Source organism: Geotrypetes seraphini, chromosome 16 (assembly GCF_902459505.1).
Source record: "Geotrypetes seraphini chromosome 16, aGeoSer1.1, whole genome shotgun sequence".
NCBI lineage: Eukaryota > Metazoa > Chordata > Amphibia > Gymnophiona > Dermophiidae > Geotrypetes > Geotrypetes seraphini.
Window position 1 is genome coordinate 30,342,231 of NC_047099.1, and position 12,548 is coordinate 30,354,778.

Here is a 12,548-nt window from a genome sequence, read left to right on the forward strand (position 1 = left end):
TCCTGTCCAGATCACATTTTAATTGTCATGCACATTTCCCTGCCTGCATGCCTTTCTCTGTGTACATATTCAAAACAAACTTAGAACCAGCCAGAAAATGTACAGATTTTAAACATCACTATTTATTTTTATCACTTCTCAGTCTCATTTGCATACTCGTACCTCCGCCAAACCAATTTAGGAATTGTGTATTTCTGGAATGAATTGGATTATGTGGGGGTTTTTTTTTTTCAAATTCTTTATTGATTTTTTTTCATCTTGCATCAAGTACACAATATGACATCATTTGAAACTTTTACACATCACTTGAAATTTGTTCAAAGTCATCTTACATACATAAATTTATTCCCTCTCCATCCATTATGTTTAATGATGTTTGGAATAGTAGCTTTAGAACTAGTTCTTTTATGATGATTGCATTCATAGGGGGTGTTTAATATCACCAATACAGCTATTGCATTACATATTTTTCAGTTCACTGGTTTTTTTGTGTGAAGTTTTCAGGATATTCACAATAAATGTATGTGAGACTTGCATATAACGGAGATAGCATATGCAAATTTATCTCGTGCATATTCATTGTGGATATTTGTGTTCCTTGAAGACTAAGTTGAGAACCCTGGTTTCAAGCGATTGCTCTGCACTCTTCTTGCTTTTTACATTGCTGCTTTCATTTGTTTCATTTTTTTTTTTTTCTTCAGTCTGCAGTCCTGTACACAGCCCCTTGGATTTTACCTCTACAGAGCCCCATAGCCCTGTCATGAGACTACGGGCCACTCAACAGGCCATGGATGAAAAAGCACTACTAGCCCAGCTCCGTAAGGTACTGTTTCCCTCCTGCCCCCAATTAATAATGCACGTGGTGCTATCTGGAGGTCAAGGAATACAGGCACCAGAGGATGGGCAATTCAGCCATATCTTCCAGGATCATATGCTTCCTTACATACCTTCTATCACCAGCCAAGTGATGTAGCTAGTTCTATAACTCATAATCCTCTCAGAGCATTTAAAAAATCCACTTCATGGTAAAATCTTTGTTTATTAATAACATCAAACATCCAAACATCAACTCAAATTAACATAAGTTTAAAAAGATTTGGGGGCTATTGATTACTTATTCTAATGATCAGACATCTTAAACACCTTGGTATTAGATAAGGTATAAGGAGGGTGGGGTTGGGAAAGATAATAATTGCTAATTGTTTTATCATTAATAAATGGGTGGGAAGGGATTCTTTTATATTTATATATTTTAAGGATTATAAGTAAGATTGTCAAGTGATTTGTTAAAAATTTTTCTGATTGATTATTATACACTTGTTGTAAGATTTGAAAATGAATAAAGATTAAAAAAATAATAATAATAATATGAGCCAAACATCCAATATATGTCAAGAAACACAAGAATATTTAGATCCATGATGTCAGCGTGTTAATATAATTCCAAGTCCTATACCCACCCATCCCCTTCCCTAGAGCAAAAACATACATGTACTGTAAGGGCGGGAAGTATGTACTGTTATAATGTCCTGCCTCACAGTCAGTCCTCAATCCATTCGGGTTTTCAGGATTTCCCCAATGAATATGCATGAGATCTATTAGCATACAAGGAAAGCAGTGCATGCAAACAGGTCATTCGTATTCATTGGGGAAATCCTGAAAACCCGACTGGATTGCGGCCTTCGAGGAGGGACTTTTGACACCCTTATTCTGTTCATGTCCACTCCAACTGATTTGAATTCCCGCCCCCAAGTTATGGGTCCACTTTAAAGATGGTCACTTACGAAGGGGTGCTGAAAAGTTCTCAGCCCAGCCAAGAAGAGAATGACGTGAACATGTCAAAACAAAGAATTTTGTTTCTGCAAATTGGCACATAATGCAATAACACTCTTTTTTCAGCTACAGTAGCAAAATAACACTCAGAATTTAGGAAGTTGGTTGGTGGGCTGAGAACTTTTCAGCACCCCCTCGTATGTATGTCTCAGTATTTACCAGTTGGTAGGTAGTTATATCCTATTTGGCTAAGTAACAGAGAACTCTTGGGCAGGTTGAGGATATTGCAGATGGAAGGGAGAGATAAGGATGTAGGAAACGAGGAACAGTTTGCGATATCTTCAGACATCAGCAGAGGCCACATGCATTGACTCCACCTGCTAAAATAATAGTATATTGGATCATGGCAGAAAAAAATCAGCTGGTTTATTTACTCTGACCAGTTATTTCTCAGTGTTCCAAAAAAATGTATCTTGGTTGCCAGCCATAAAGCGTGACCTACTGTAAGAGGTCACACCTTATCCCCAATAGTTTTTGCTGTTTTCCTCCCATTTTATTTCATGCCCTTGAGTAATGAAATTTGCAAAATCTTCATTAGTTCACCCTCAGCATCTCTTCTTTCCCTTCCTGAACCTCAGAATCTTTCAATAATTCAGCCACCAACATCGGCAATAGATATCTTTGCACCAGAAATAAATCAGATGCTTCCACTATTATGCTGAGGAAACCCAAGCAAGTGCAGACTTGCATATGACATGTTCAGCTTACACTGGGGAACAGGAATAATATTCTCTACCCCCCCTCTCCTCCCCCCAATTTCATAATATCTGACTTTACAAATGATAAAGCAGGTTAAAATCTCTATAATCCTCATAGATCATCCTGACTTGAGATTACTAGCAATTAGTATTTTCAGATAAGTACAAAATGAATGCAGGTTCTCAACCGTATTGTAAAAACTCCCCCTTTTTGCAGAACATAGAGTCACGTCTGAATATCACTCTGGCAGATGACCTTGGAGAAGCCCTTGCCAATGGTGCAGTCTTGTGCCAGTTGGCCAATCATCTTCGTCCACGATGTATCGCCTTCATTCATGTGCCCTCCCCAGCTGTGGTAAGTGTGGGGAGTGAAATAAGGGAGGCACATGTGTTAAACAGAAGGCAAGGTAGCAGGGTTATGAGAAGAGGGAGGGACAAATATGCTGTTAATGCAGTAGTGATTTGCATTTTTAATTTCACAACAATGTGTGCTGTTTTGTAATAATGCATGCTAAAGTGAAAAAAACTAAAATTTTCTTCCTGCACATACCAGCAACTCATTGAGGATATGGGTATAGGAATACAGCTGTGCTATACCTCAAATAGTGTTATGGGTGATGGGAAGGACAATTCTGTCACTTAACAAGCATTTGATGGGTTCTTAATACCCTAATTATATCCCACAGCTTGGGGCACTCAGAGATCCAAAGAGCAGGAAACGGAAAATAATGAAGGCAGTTAAAGACCATTAAGAACATAAGAAGTTGCCTCCGCTGAGGCAGACCATAGGTCCATCCTGCCCAGCGGTCCGCTCCCACGGCGGCCCATTTAGCCCATTGCCTGAGCAATGGCCTATCCCAGTGTTTCTCAAATTGGTCGTAGAGCACCCCCTTGTTAGTCAGGTTTTCAGGATACCCACAATGAATAAGCATGAACTTGATTTGCATATACTGCCTCCATTATATGCAAATCTTTCATGCTTATTCATTGTGGATATCCTGAAAACCTGACTGGCAAAGGAGGTACTCCAAAACCGACTAGGGAAATGCTGGCCTAGCCATTGTTGCCATTTACTATTCCTTCGAGATCCCAAGCTTTCTTGAATTCAGGAAACAGGTGTTCACAAATAAATCTCTATATGAGCAAAGTCCATTAGTGTAGATCTGACACTGATACTTCATCCTCACTTTTTAAATTCTACTCTTAGCATTTCTGTCTCTCTTAGAGAATCAAGATCTACCATTGTCATTGACCACTGTCAGCTGTCAAAGAAATATGTAAACTGTCCTCACCATGTTCCTTTTGTTTCTCCTTCCAGCCAAAGCTGAATATAATCAAAAGCAGAAAGAATGTGGAGAACTTCCTGGAGGCTTGCCGGAAGATGGGTGTGACTGAGGTAGGTACCATGCTTGCTTGTCCCCTCTTGCCACCATCAGAAAGGTTTAAGGTTGCTGTGGTATCTGTGCTGGTTGAGTAATGCTTATTGGATATGTTGAGGACAAGCTAGATAGCACATTCTCACTGATGCGTGACATCACCAACGGAGTCCAGCACTAGAATTTTTCTCTAGCTTAGATATACAGGCAGTCCCCGGGTTAAAAATGAGTTACTTTTTAAAGCTGTTGAGTTGGATTTGTATGTGAATCGGAACTTGTAGATTTTGAAATTCTTGCTGCTTACCTCGGCTCCCAGCTGACAAAAGGGCCAACTGTCCCTACCAATGTTCCCTCTAAGCTATAGCATGCACAACCCACACACTGTTCTTCATGTGGCCATGCATCATTCCTGAATCTGTTGCAGGAGAAATGTAGGAGTCTAGGCCACTGGAAATACTGCTCAGTGAAATCAAATGCAACTGCACAACAATTCTTCTGCACTCAGAGGGTGGTGGACACCTGGAATGCGCTACCAGAAGAGGTGGTCGGGCAGAGTACAATTTTGGGCTTCAGAATGGGATTAGATGATTTCCTGAAGGAAAAGGGGATTGAAGGGTATAGTTAGAGGGTTACCACACGGGATATTAAATGATTAGGGAATAGAATGTTTGAGGTATAAGATCACTTACAGGTCATGGACCTGGGGGGGGGGGGCCGCCGCGTGAGCGGACTGCTGGGCACGATGGACCCATGGTCTGACTCGGCAGAGGCTGTTCTTATGCAACCGTGTTCTTAGGTACGAGTTGTACTTAAGTTGGGCACCTTTAACTCAGGAACTGCCTGTATTGAGAAACTTTTTCAGAAGCTTACAATGCGTATATTTCACTTTCACATTCCGCGGTTGCTCAGAACCTCCTCAGTCTTTTGACTTTCCATGGAGATGGTCAGCCGTGTCTCCTATTGCTTCTTAAGACTATGCTTTTGGTATTTTTTGAGCAGGCAGCTTGGGCACAACTAAAGATAAGTTAAACTAATTCAATATATTAACAAATATTTTGAAAGAGAGTCATATTAGCTGAATAAATACAAATAAAAAAGATGGGACTTATGACAAAATAAGGGATTATTGTAGTCTTGCCTGAATTTGCTCTCTGGTGGCTATGGCCTCTGATGGTCCACACAAATATTTGTGTGTGACTAGTACCATGATATTCTAGGGAGTGTTAGTGATCATATTTTCAAAATGAAATCAAGGGCTTTTGCTATAAATACTAGCATCTGATGACTGTCATAGCTCCAGGCTTCAGCTTGCTGCCAAGCTAGATCGAGGAAAGAATCTCTTTGGAGATAAGATTAGGGAGGCCATGTGTCTCATCAAAAAGCATAGCAACACCTTTAAGTCCCTTGCTAGGAACACTTCTGACCAAGCCACCTTTTCTTAGTGGAGCTATTAGAGTGGAGAACAAAAGGAGATTCTGTTTCTCATATAATACTTTTATTCTTCTCAAGTATGACATGGATTCGCACTCTCATCCAAGACAGTAGAGGATCCAGAAGTCCTAAACAGCTCCACAGCCAAAACCAGAGACAGGTTTTGACTTTGTCCAGAGCAACATAGCATTCCATTTTTGTTGGTTTTAATGTCTGCGGAAAGTAGGTATGACTTACATTCGATGTTATGTTAAAATCGAGGTCCAAAATTTCAAATCACACCGCCTAATTCCTTATTCTTCCCACTACAACAGGGATCTCAAAGTCCCTCCTTGAGGGCCGCAATCCAGTCGGGTTTTCAGGATTTCCTCAATGAATATGCATTGAAAGCAGCGTATGCACATAGATCTCATGCATATTCATTGGGGAAATCCTGAAAACCCGACTGGATTGCGGCCCTCAAAGAGGGACTTTGAGACCCCTGCATTACAATATCCACATAGCCACCAAGGGCCTTGAGGACATGTGGGCTCAGGCATCTTCCACAACCAGTAGTAACCCATACCATACCTGTTGAAGGGTTGGTGGGGAACAGAACTTTGTGGTATCCCTTCTGCATCTGGACTCATGCTGTGCCACCAGCTATTCCCTATGTGTATTTCTGGCTGACAAGCTCTCGCCAGCACGACTCAACCCTTGTCTCATCCACCCTTTTTTGTTTTTGCCTACCATGCCTCTGGTTTCAATGTGCCTTCCTTAGGATATGTGATCTTCGAATGGTTAAGTCCCAGTGCTGCCTCGGCATATAAACTGAGCATATTTGGGCCTGCCCCGCAATCCAACAGTTTTAGAGGCATCTTGGCCTATATACCACATCGCTTGGGGAAGGTGATGGCTTCCGCAACCGAGGGCGTTATTTGGATTTTATAATATAGCCTCGCCCAAACCCAGGGGAATGTCAGCATTTATCTCCAGAGCCCTTTTGATGGGAAAAAAAAGCCATCCTCACCAACTGGCTCTCCCGTGATCCCCCGTCATATGCACAATGGAGATCCCTAATGATAATGCACGCAACACTGGAGAGACGCATGGTGGGAGACTTGACTCTTGGCCCGGGTCGCAAATTTTGTCAGGTGTGGGAGCACTTCTGGCAGGACCTCACACCGCGTGCTCGCAGTAGACTTTTGAATCTTTAAGATTTTATTCCCACTCTCAGCTGTTGGACTGGCCATGGATTCTTGGGGAGGGGGGGATGGGAGGGGAACTGATTATATTGTTGAAAATGTTATTTCCTGAATGGTACTACTGTTTGTATTTGCTTCTTACTGCTGGAATAATAAAAATAATTTAAACATAAACTGAGCATATGCAAGGAGTGCCAGTGTGAGAAACTGGGAAAGAGGCCACTGACTTCTTTGCCGAGACAGCACTGGGACATAGCCACTAGAAGATCACATACCCTAGGGCAACAGTAACATTGCTGGTATTTATTAGTTTGCAAAATGGGAGTGCTTCTTACAATTCACTGTTTTTTCTTTCCTCTTATGGATTGGAGGGGGGAGGGTTATCTTTAAAATGAGGAAATATAATCCAATCTAAGCTAGAGAAGCTTTCCTGTGCGGGGCTGTGTCTGTGATATTGCCCATCAGTGATGACTTGTAGCCTGGTGTCCACGGGGAACATTTCCTAAAGGTAGGTAACTTGATTATCACTGTCTTTCCAAGGAGGAACGGAAACCTGGATGTTCTGGAGTTGCATCTACCTACCTTAAATCTTGCCTTCCATATAAGGCCAGTGTTACAGAAAGCTACTAGCCAATGGTGTGCATGAACTTGATTGGGCTACCTCTTAGCAGCAGTAGGTGACCCAAACAGGTGGTATAGCAAAAATCTAATGGCTGCTTTCTTTCTTTTTTTTTTTTTTTTTTTAATCTTTATTCATGTTTCCATCTTGCAACAAGTGCACAATACTACATCATATTAACTTTTACATATCACTTGATATTCATACAATTATGATTTTACATACATGAATTTATTCCCCCCATCCACACTTCCCACAAGTAATTTAATTCAAAATATCATTTATATATTATATTTCAATCAATTAATCAGACCTTTAAAAGAACTATTTACCCTCCCCCCTCCTCCTACATGTAAATGTACTTTCATTAGGAAAATTATGTCTATTCATTGCAATAATTTGTTAATGGCCCCCCAAATCTTGCTAATTTCTGTAATTGAGCTCTCTTTAGGAGCTAGTTTGGTGCTTTAATTTTACCGTGTATTCTGTGTAAAATGTGTGGCTGTTACTGTGTCAACACTGATTTTGTGTTTGTATTTTTTTTTCTCCTTTATATTTTGTTTGCTGACCTTGCAAACAGGTCGACCTGTGCTTGCCCTCTGACATTCTGCAAGGTGGTGTCTGCAACGTAGAGAGAACTGTACAGGCCCTCCTGCAAGCGGGGGGAGGAGGAGGCAGCCCGGTCCTTGCACCTCGGCCCCCCTTCGCTTTCCACTGTACCGGCTTCAGTGCATTCTATGTCCTCGTCATGCTGCTCCTCTATGTGGCCTACTGCAAACTGTCTTGTCTTCTAAATGCCTGAGATCAATCCTGTGGCAAGCTTCCTAGTCAGGAATGAGATGGAATGGGTGGGAGTCATAAGAGCCGGAGAAAGGGTGGGATTAGTTTCCAAAAACTTCCAGCAAGGATGAGTGAGTAGCAATAGAAGCCATGGATATTTATTTCAAGATGCTGCAATGAGCAGCTAGACTGAAAAATAAAATAAACAGCTCTGCTGAGTTCTGGTGTACACTTTGACCAACTATGAGCCCTGCTCTTTGAAAGAGATTGTTTTCTATTATATATAACCAAAATACCATAGGATGGCATTTATATTGTGTAACTTGTCAAGAGCGTGTTTGAACATTTAAGAGTTGAGACAAGCTATGCAAACGATGTATTTATTGATTTCAAACCACAGATAACGTTTTCCATCTGACTTCCATACAGCCAGTTTTTGCTAGTCCTATTTCAGGCTGTTCAACTCTCCTTGCCATGACTTAAAGATGCATAAACGGTGGACTAATTGTAGCAAGGAAAGGAGCAGTTTAACAGGGGCACATCCGAACTGAACAAGGCACCTTACAGCTGTCTGCTTCTATGACAAACCACATGTTGCAGCAGTTTGCTGTCCATTGTAGAATATCCATTTCCTACTCACAACTCCAGCCCAGTTGATGCTTAATTTTGGGTTTGGGATGCTTTAAGCCAATCACCTGCATGTCTCTCCATTAACATGTGTGACTCCTAGGCCACTGTGAATCAGAGAGAGCTAGTATACAGTGTAGGGATGCAGGTGCCCTGGCATCTACTTATCATCCCTAGTTATTGCAGATAAAAAAAAAAATACAAATAGGAGCACTGCAGTTTGCTACCAGTTCAGGAACTAAAGTTAACCTAGAAGGTCTGAACCTTTTCAAATGTTCCTCAGTGTCGTAGGCTCATCCCAGGGTGCGGCTGAGAATCCTTTAACAAATGAAAGGGTACAGTAAGTACCATGTATGATAGTACTGTCCAGAAGCTGTATATGTTCTTTTAAGTGTCCTGGACATGCTGTAGTTGTCTCTTCTTTTTTGTACATTTGGCTTTTGGGGTTCCTCTCATGAAGAAAACCCTCTCTTGTTTGTTTGCTAAATTCCACACATGAGTTATTGTGTTACTACAGAGGAAAAAGTTAAATTTATCTTGTAAATACCATTCACTTGTTAGAAGTGGTTGAGGTCTTAGGATAAAATAGCCATTTTGTTTCTGTTAGTGTATCTCTGGTCTGCTTAGCTAAAACAAACTGACCAGGATTGAACCAATGAGCCCGGTACATACTAGAATAACTGTGCACATTCCTGTTATGAATTACATAGGAATAGGAAGAATAATTTTGTGCATTGGTACAGATATACTGGAATAACCTGATAACCTGTTACCCAGTCCTATTGCTGGCTTGCTGCTGAGCCATGCGGATATACTGGAATAACTTCACAGCTGCCTAGTCTCACCACTGGATTACACACGGGAGAATGATTTTGATGCTGAGCCAAGCAAAAATTCTGGAATATAGCAACTTCAATTTCGTATCTATTTTATATCAAGTCATAGACCTTGTTTTGAACGTGCCTCTTATGGAATATGTTAACCAAGTCAATTGGTGCATGAGTACTACCCACTGAATCTTGAGCAAGATAAGTCTGATTCCATAAGAGACATCTCCCACAGAACACTAATTTAGCATGAAACAGTTTTTGCAGTGCTAGAAACTTTATAGATTTGGGGGAGGTATTAGAGAAGCCATTAGTTGTTTTTGGGGGTTTTTTTAATATTGGAAAATCAGATTCCACTACATGCTGTGCCTCCGGTTTGGCGATTTGTCAATTAGCTGCCAAAAACAATACTAGCTGGTCGTAGGATATTTTTGTGAAGCTCATGAAGGCTATGCGGTTAGATAAAATACAAAGAACTGCAACATTCATGTGAGAACTTCAGCGTATAATTACTTTTGTTCTGGAGCTTCTTTCATATTCATACACCACTTGTTGCATGTTATCACACTTATGAAATGTCCTGCAATTGAAAATGATGCATTGTTTCCTTTTTCTATTCTAAAAGCCGAAATCTCCATGCTGCTCCACCACTGGTGGATGCCCAAAGGCACATGTTGAGTCCAACAAAATCGCCAAAGGACATGCTCTAGAGCAGTGGTTCCCAAACCCTGTCCTGGGGGTTTTCAAGATATCCCTAATGCATATGCATGAGAGAGATTTGCCTACCTGTCACTTCCATTATATGCAAATCTCTCTCATGCATATTCATTAGGGATATCTTGAAAACCCGACTGGCTGGGGGGTCCCCCAGGACAGGGTTTGGGAACCACTGCTCTAGAGGGAGGGATTTTCTTTTACTAAAGCACTACGACATATCATAATTTATACATAGCGACTTGTACCAGTGAAGATGTTCTTACTTATCTTCTCTTGAATGGAAAGTACAAATACAAAGAAAGGGCTTAGTATGAAACTAGTCTTATTCCACGCTGGCCTGAGACTGGAGTCCAGTCCTGCTTTTTCACCTCCCATTTCAGTACTCTTCACTACTGTCATGATAGATTGGGACAAGAGCTAGCAGACCAGAACTGGCCTTAACTTCTGCTGACCTGGATTTTGTCTCTGAATTAAATATGTTGCTGCCTTAACCTTATTAAATTATATATTTTATATATATATATAATATACACACAATATATTTGAAGTGAGAGATCTGATAAAGTGTACAGTTGTAAATATTACCACATACCTCAAGTGCTATCTTGGCCACCTGACTCATTTTGTAATTTTCCCTCCTGTTTCTCTTACTGCTTAATCCTTTGCTGTGTATTTAAAAATGCCTGAGTCTATGGCCTTGCTCCATGTAAAATGTTATAATCCTGTATAGAAATGAAGGCACATGTGAAAGAGTCTCTGTGTTGTGTATTTCTGTGCTTCTGTTATGTACTGTTTTGTCTTACTGACTAGATCTTAAGACGATGTACTTTGATAATACATGCCCATAAGGTTAAGTGCCTTTGGCTCTGTGAAGCAAGTTGCCTTTCTAGATTGTATTCCCAGTAGTATATCAGGACTGCAGATCCTTAAAATGCCTTCCACCAAGCATTAAATATAATTGGAAAAAAAACTACTGGTAACTTTAGGGCTGTCAAGATAGAATCAGACTTCACTTCTACCTTTGAGGCAGTTGGGCTGCATCTGCAAGAGATTAGAGTGTTAAATAAAATATAGCTGCTTTATCATCCCTCCAGGCCGTCACTGATCTGATAAGTTATAACACACCTCTACCAGCAGGTGGAGACTGAGTGCCCCCCCCAAAAAAAAAAAAACAAAACCAAACAAACCCCAGAGACCCCCGGGGAAGAAAGAGAACCTCCAGCTGCCTTGTACATGGCTAAAACAAAATCGGGGGCAAACCCAGCAAAGAAGGGCTCACTGCCAAGGCAGGAGATACATTGTAAAACTGTTCCTTTCTCTCTGACAGGAGGAAGGTTACCCGAGGCCACAGACATAATGGCAGAGCTTACCACCAAAACTGGCAAAAAACCCACCGAAAAACTCTCCACCAAGGCTTGCAGCGGTAAAGAGGCCTGAACAGGCCCACCTGCTAAAGCAGGTAAGGGAATCCCCAGCGCTATCGGCAGTAAGGGAAACCATATTGCCCTGACCATCAGTAGCTGGGGAAATCCCTGTGTGGGTGGTAGGGGAAGCCCAGGCTTCCCTGCTGCCGATGAGCGGTGCATGCGCAAAGGGGAACCCTGCTTGCCGGCACCCGAAGCAGACAAGGATTCCCCTTCATGGTGGCTGGTACACTTCGTGCACACGCCGGTTGCATCAACTGCACGCCTGGAGCACAATTAACACTTTTTCAGCTTAAAAGTGCTCATTGCAAAAAATGCTACAAGAAAAAAAAAAGTGCTGGTTAGTAATTTTAAAAAAACAAAGTTCATTGAAGGCTCCCCTTCTGACTGGCATTTCCTCAGGATTTTGGTTTTCCCAATACAACTTTAATTTAAATTGAACAGACCCCACTGGATCTCAAAGCTATATGCCTTGGCTGAATTTTAGTGGCAAAGCTTACAGCTGAGGCACCTCTAATGAAAAAATTGAGGGGAGGTAGGGGAAATAGGTGGAGGGACTTGACCAGTCGAGTATGGCACATCCCAGTGAATCTTTTGTGAGGGTATTTAACTCGGGACCTGGTGTTTGTAAAGGCACCTCACATATCCCCTCTAACCTTACAGGACACTCAAAAGATCAATCCAGCACCACAAACAGGGACCAGAAGGCCACTAAACAAAATCCATAAGCCCTACACTAAACCAGGGAAAGACTGCACAGGCTTACCACCTCCACCTACTGGAGACTGAGAACAGACTGATTGTACTTGGGACTGCACAGCCCACTTATCACAGCCAAAAGTTAGTGTCTCAGTCTCCACCTACTGGTAGAGGTGCGTTATAACCCATTAGTTTTGTGCCGGTCTGGAGGGACTAAAAGAAAGAAAATTAGCAGGTAAGAACCTAATTTCTCCTTTAAATTGCTTTATCAGCACTCTTTCACCTACTGTTTGTCAGACCATAAGATGCACTTTTTCCATCCCGGTACCTTTT

General features: G+C 41.5%; 1 protein-coding gene across 2 annotated transcripts in view; it reads left to right on the plus strand.

Moving 5' to 3' along the window:
- Positions 1-10,847, plus strand: part of LRCH4 (leucine rich repeats and calponin homology domain containing 4) — a 103,750-nt gene extending 92,903 nt beyond the window's left edge. For both annotated transcript variants that reach the window (XM_033925039.1, XM_033925040.1), the window contains 4 exons: positions 702-823; positions 2,749-2,886; positions 3,850-3,927; positions 7,722-10,847. In XM_033925039.1, coding sequence (XP_033780930.1) covers positions 702-823; positions 2,749-2,886; positions 3,850-3,927; positions 7,722-7,943 — 560 coding nt within the window. In that variant the 3' untranslated portion in view covers positions 7,944-10,847. The remainder of the gene's footprint in view (positions 1-701; positions 824-2,748; positions 2,887-3,849; positions 3,928-7,721) is intronic.
- The last annotated feature ends 1,701 nt before the right edge of the window (positions 10,848-12,548 follow it).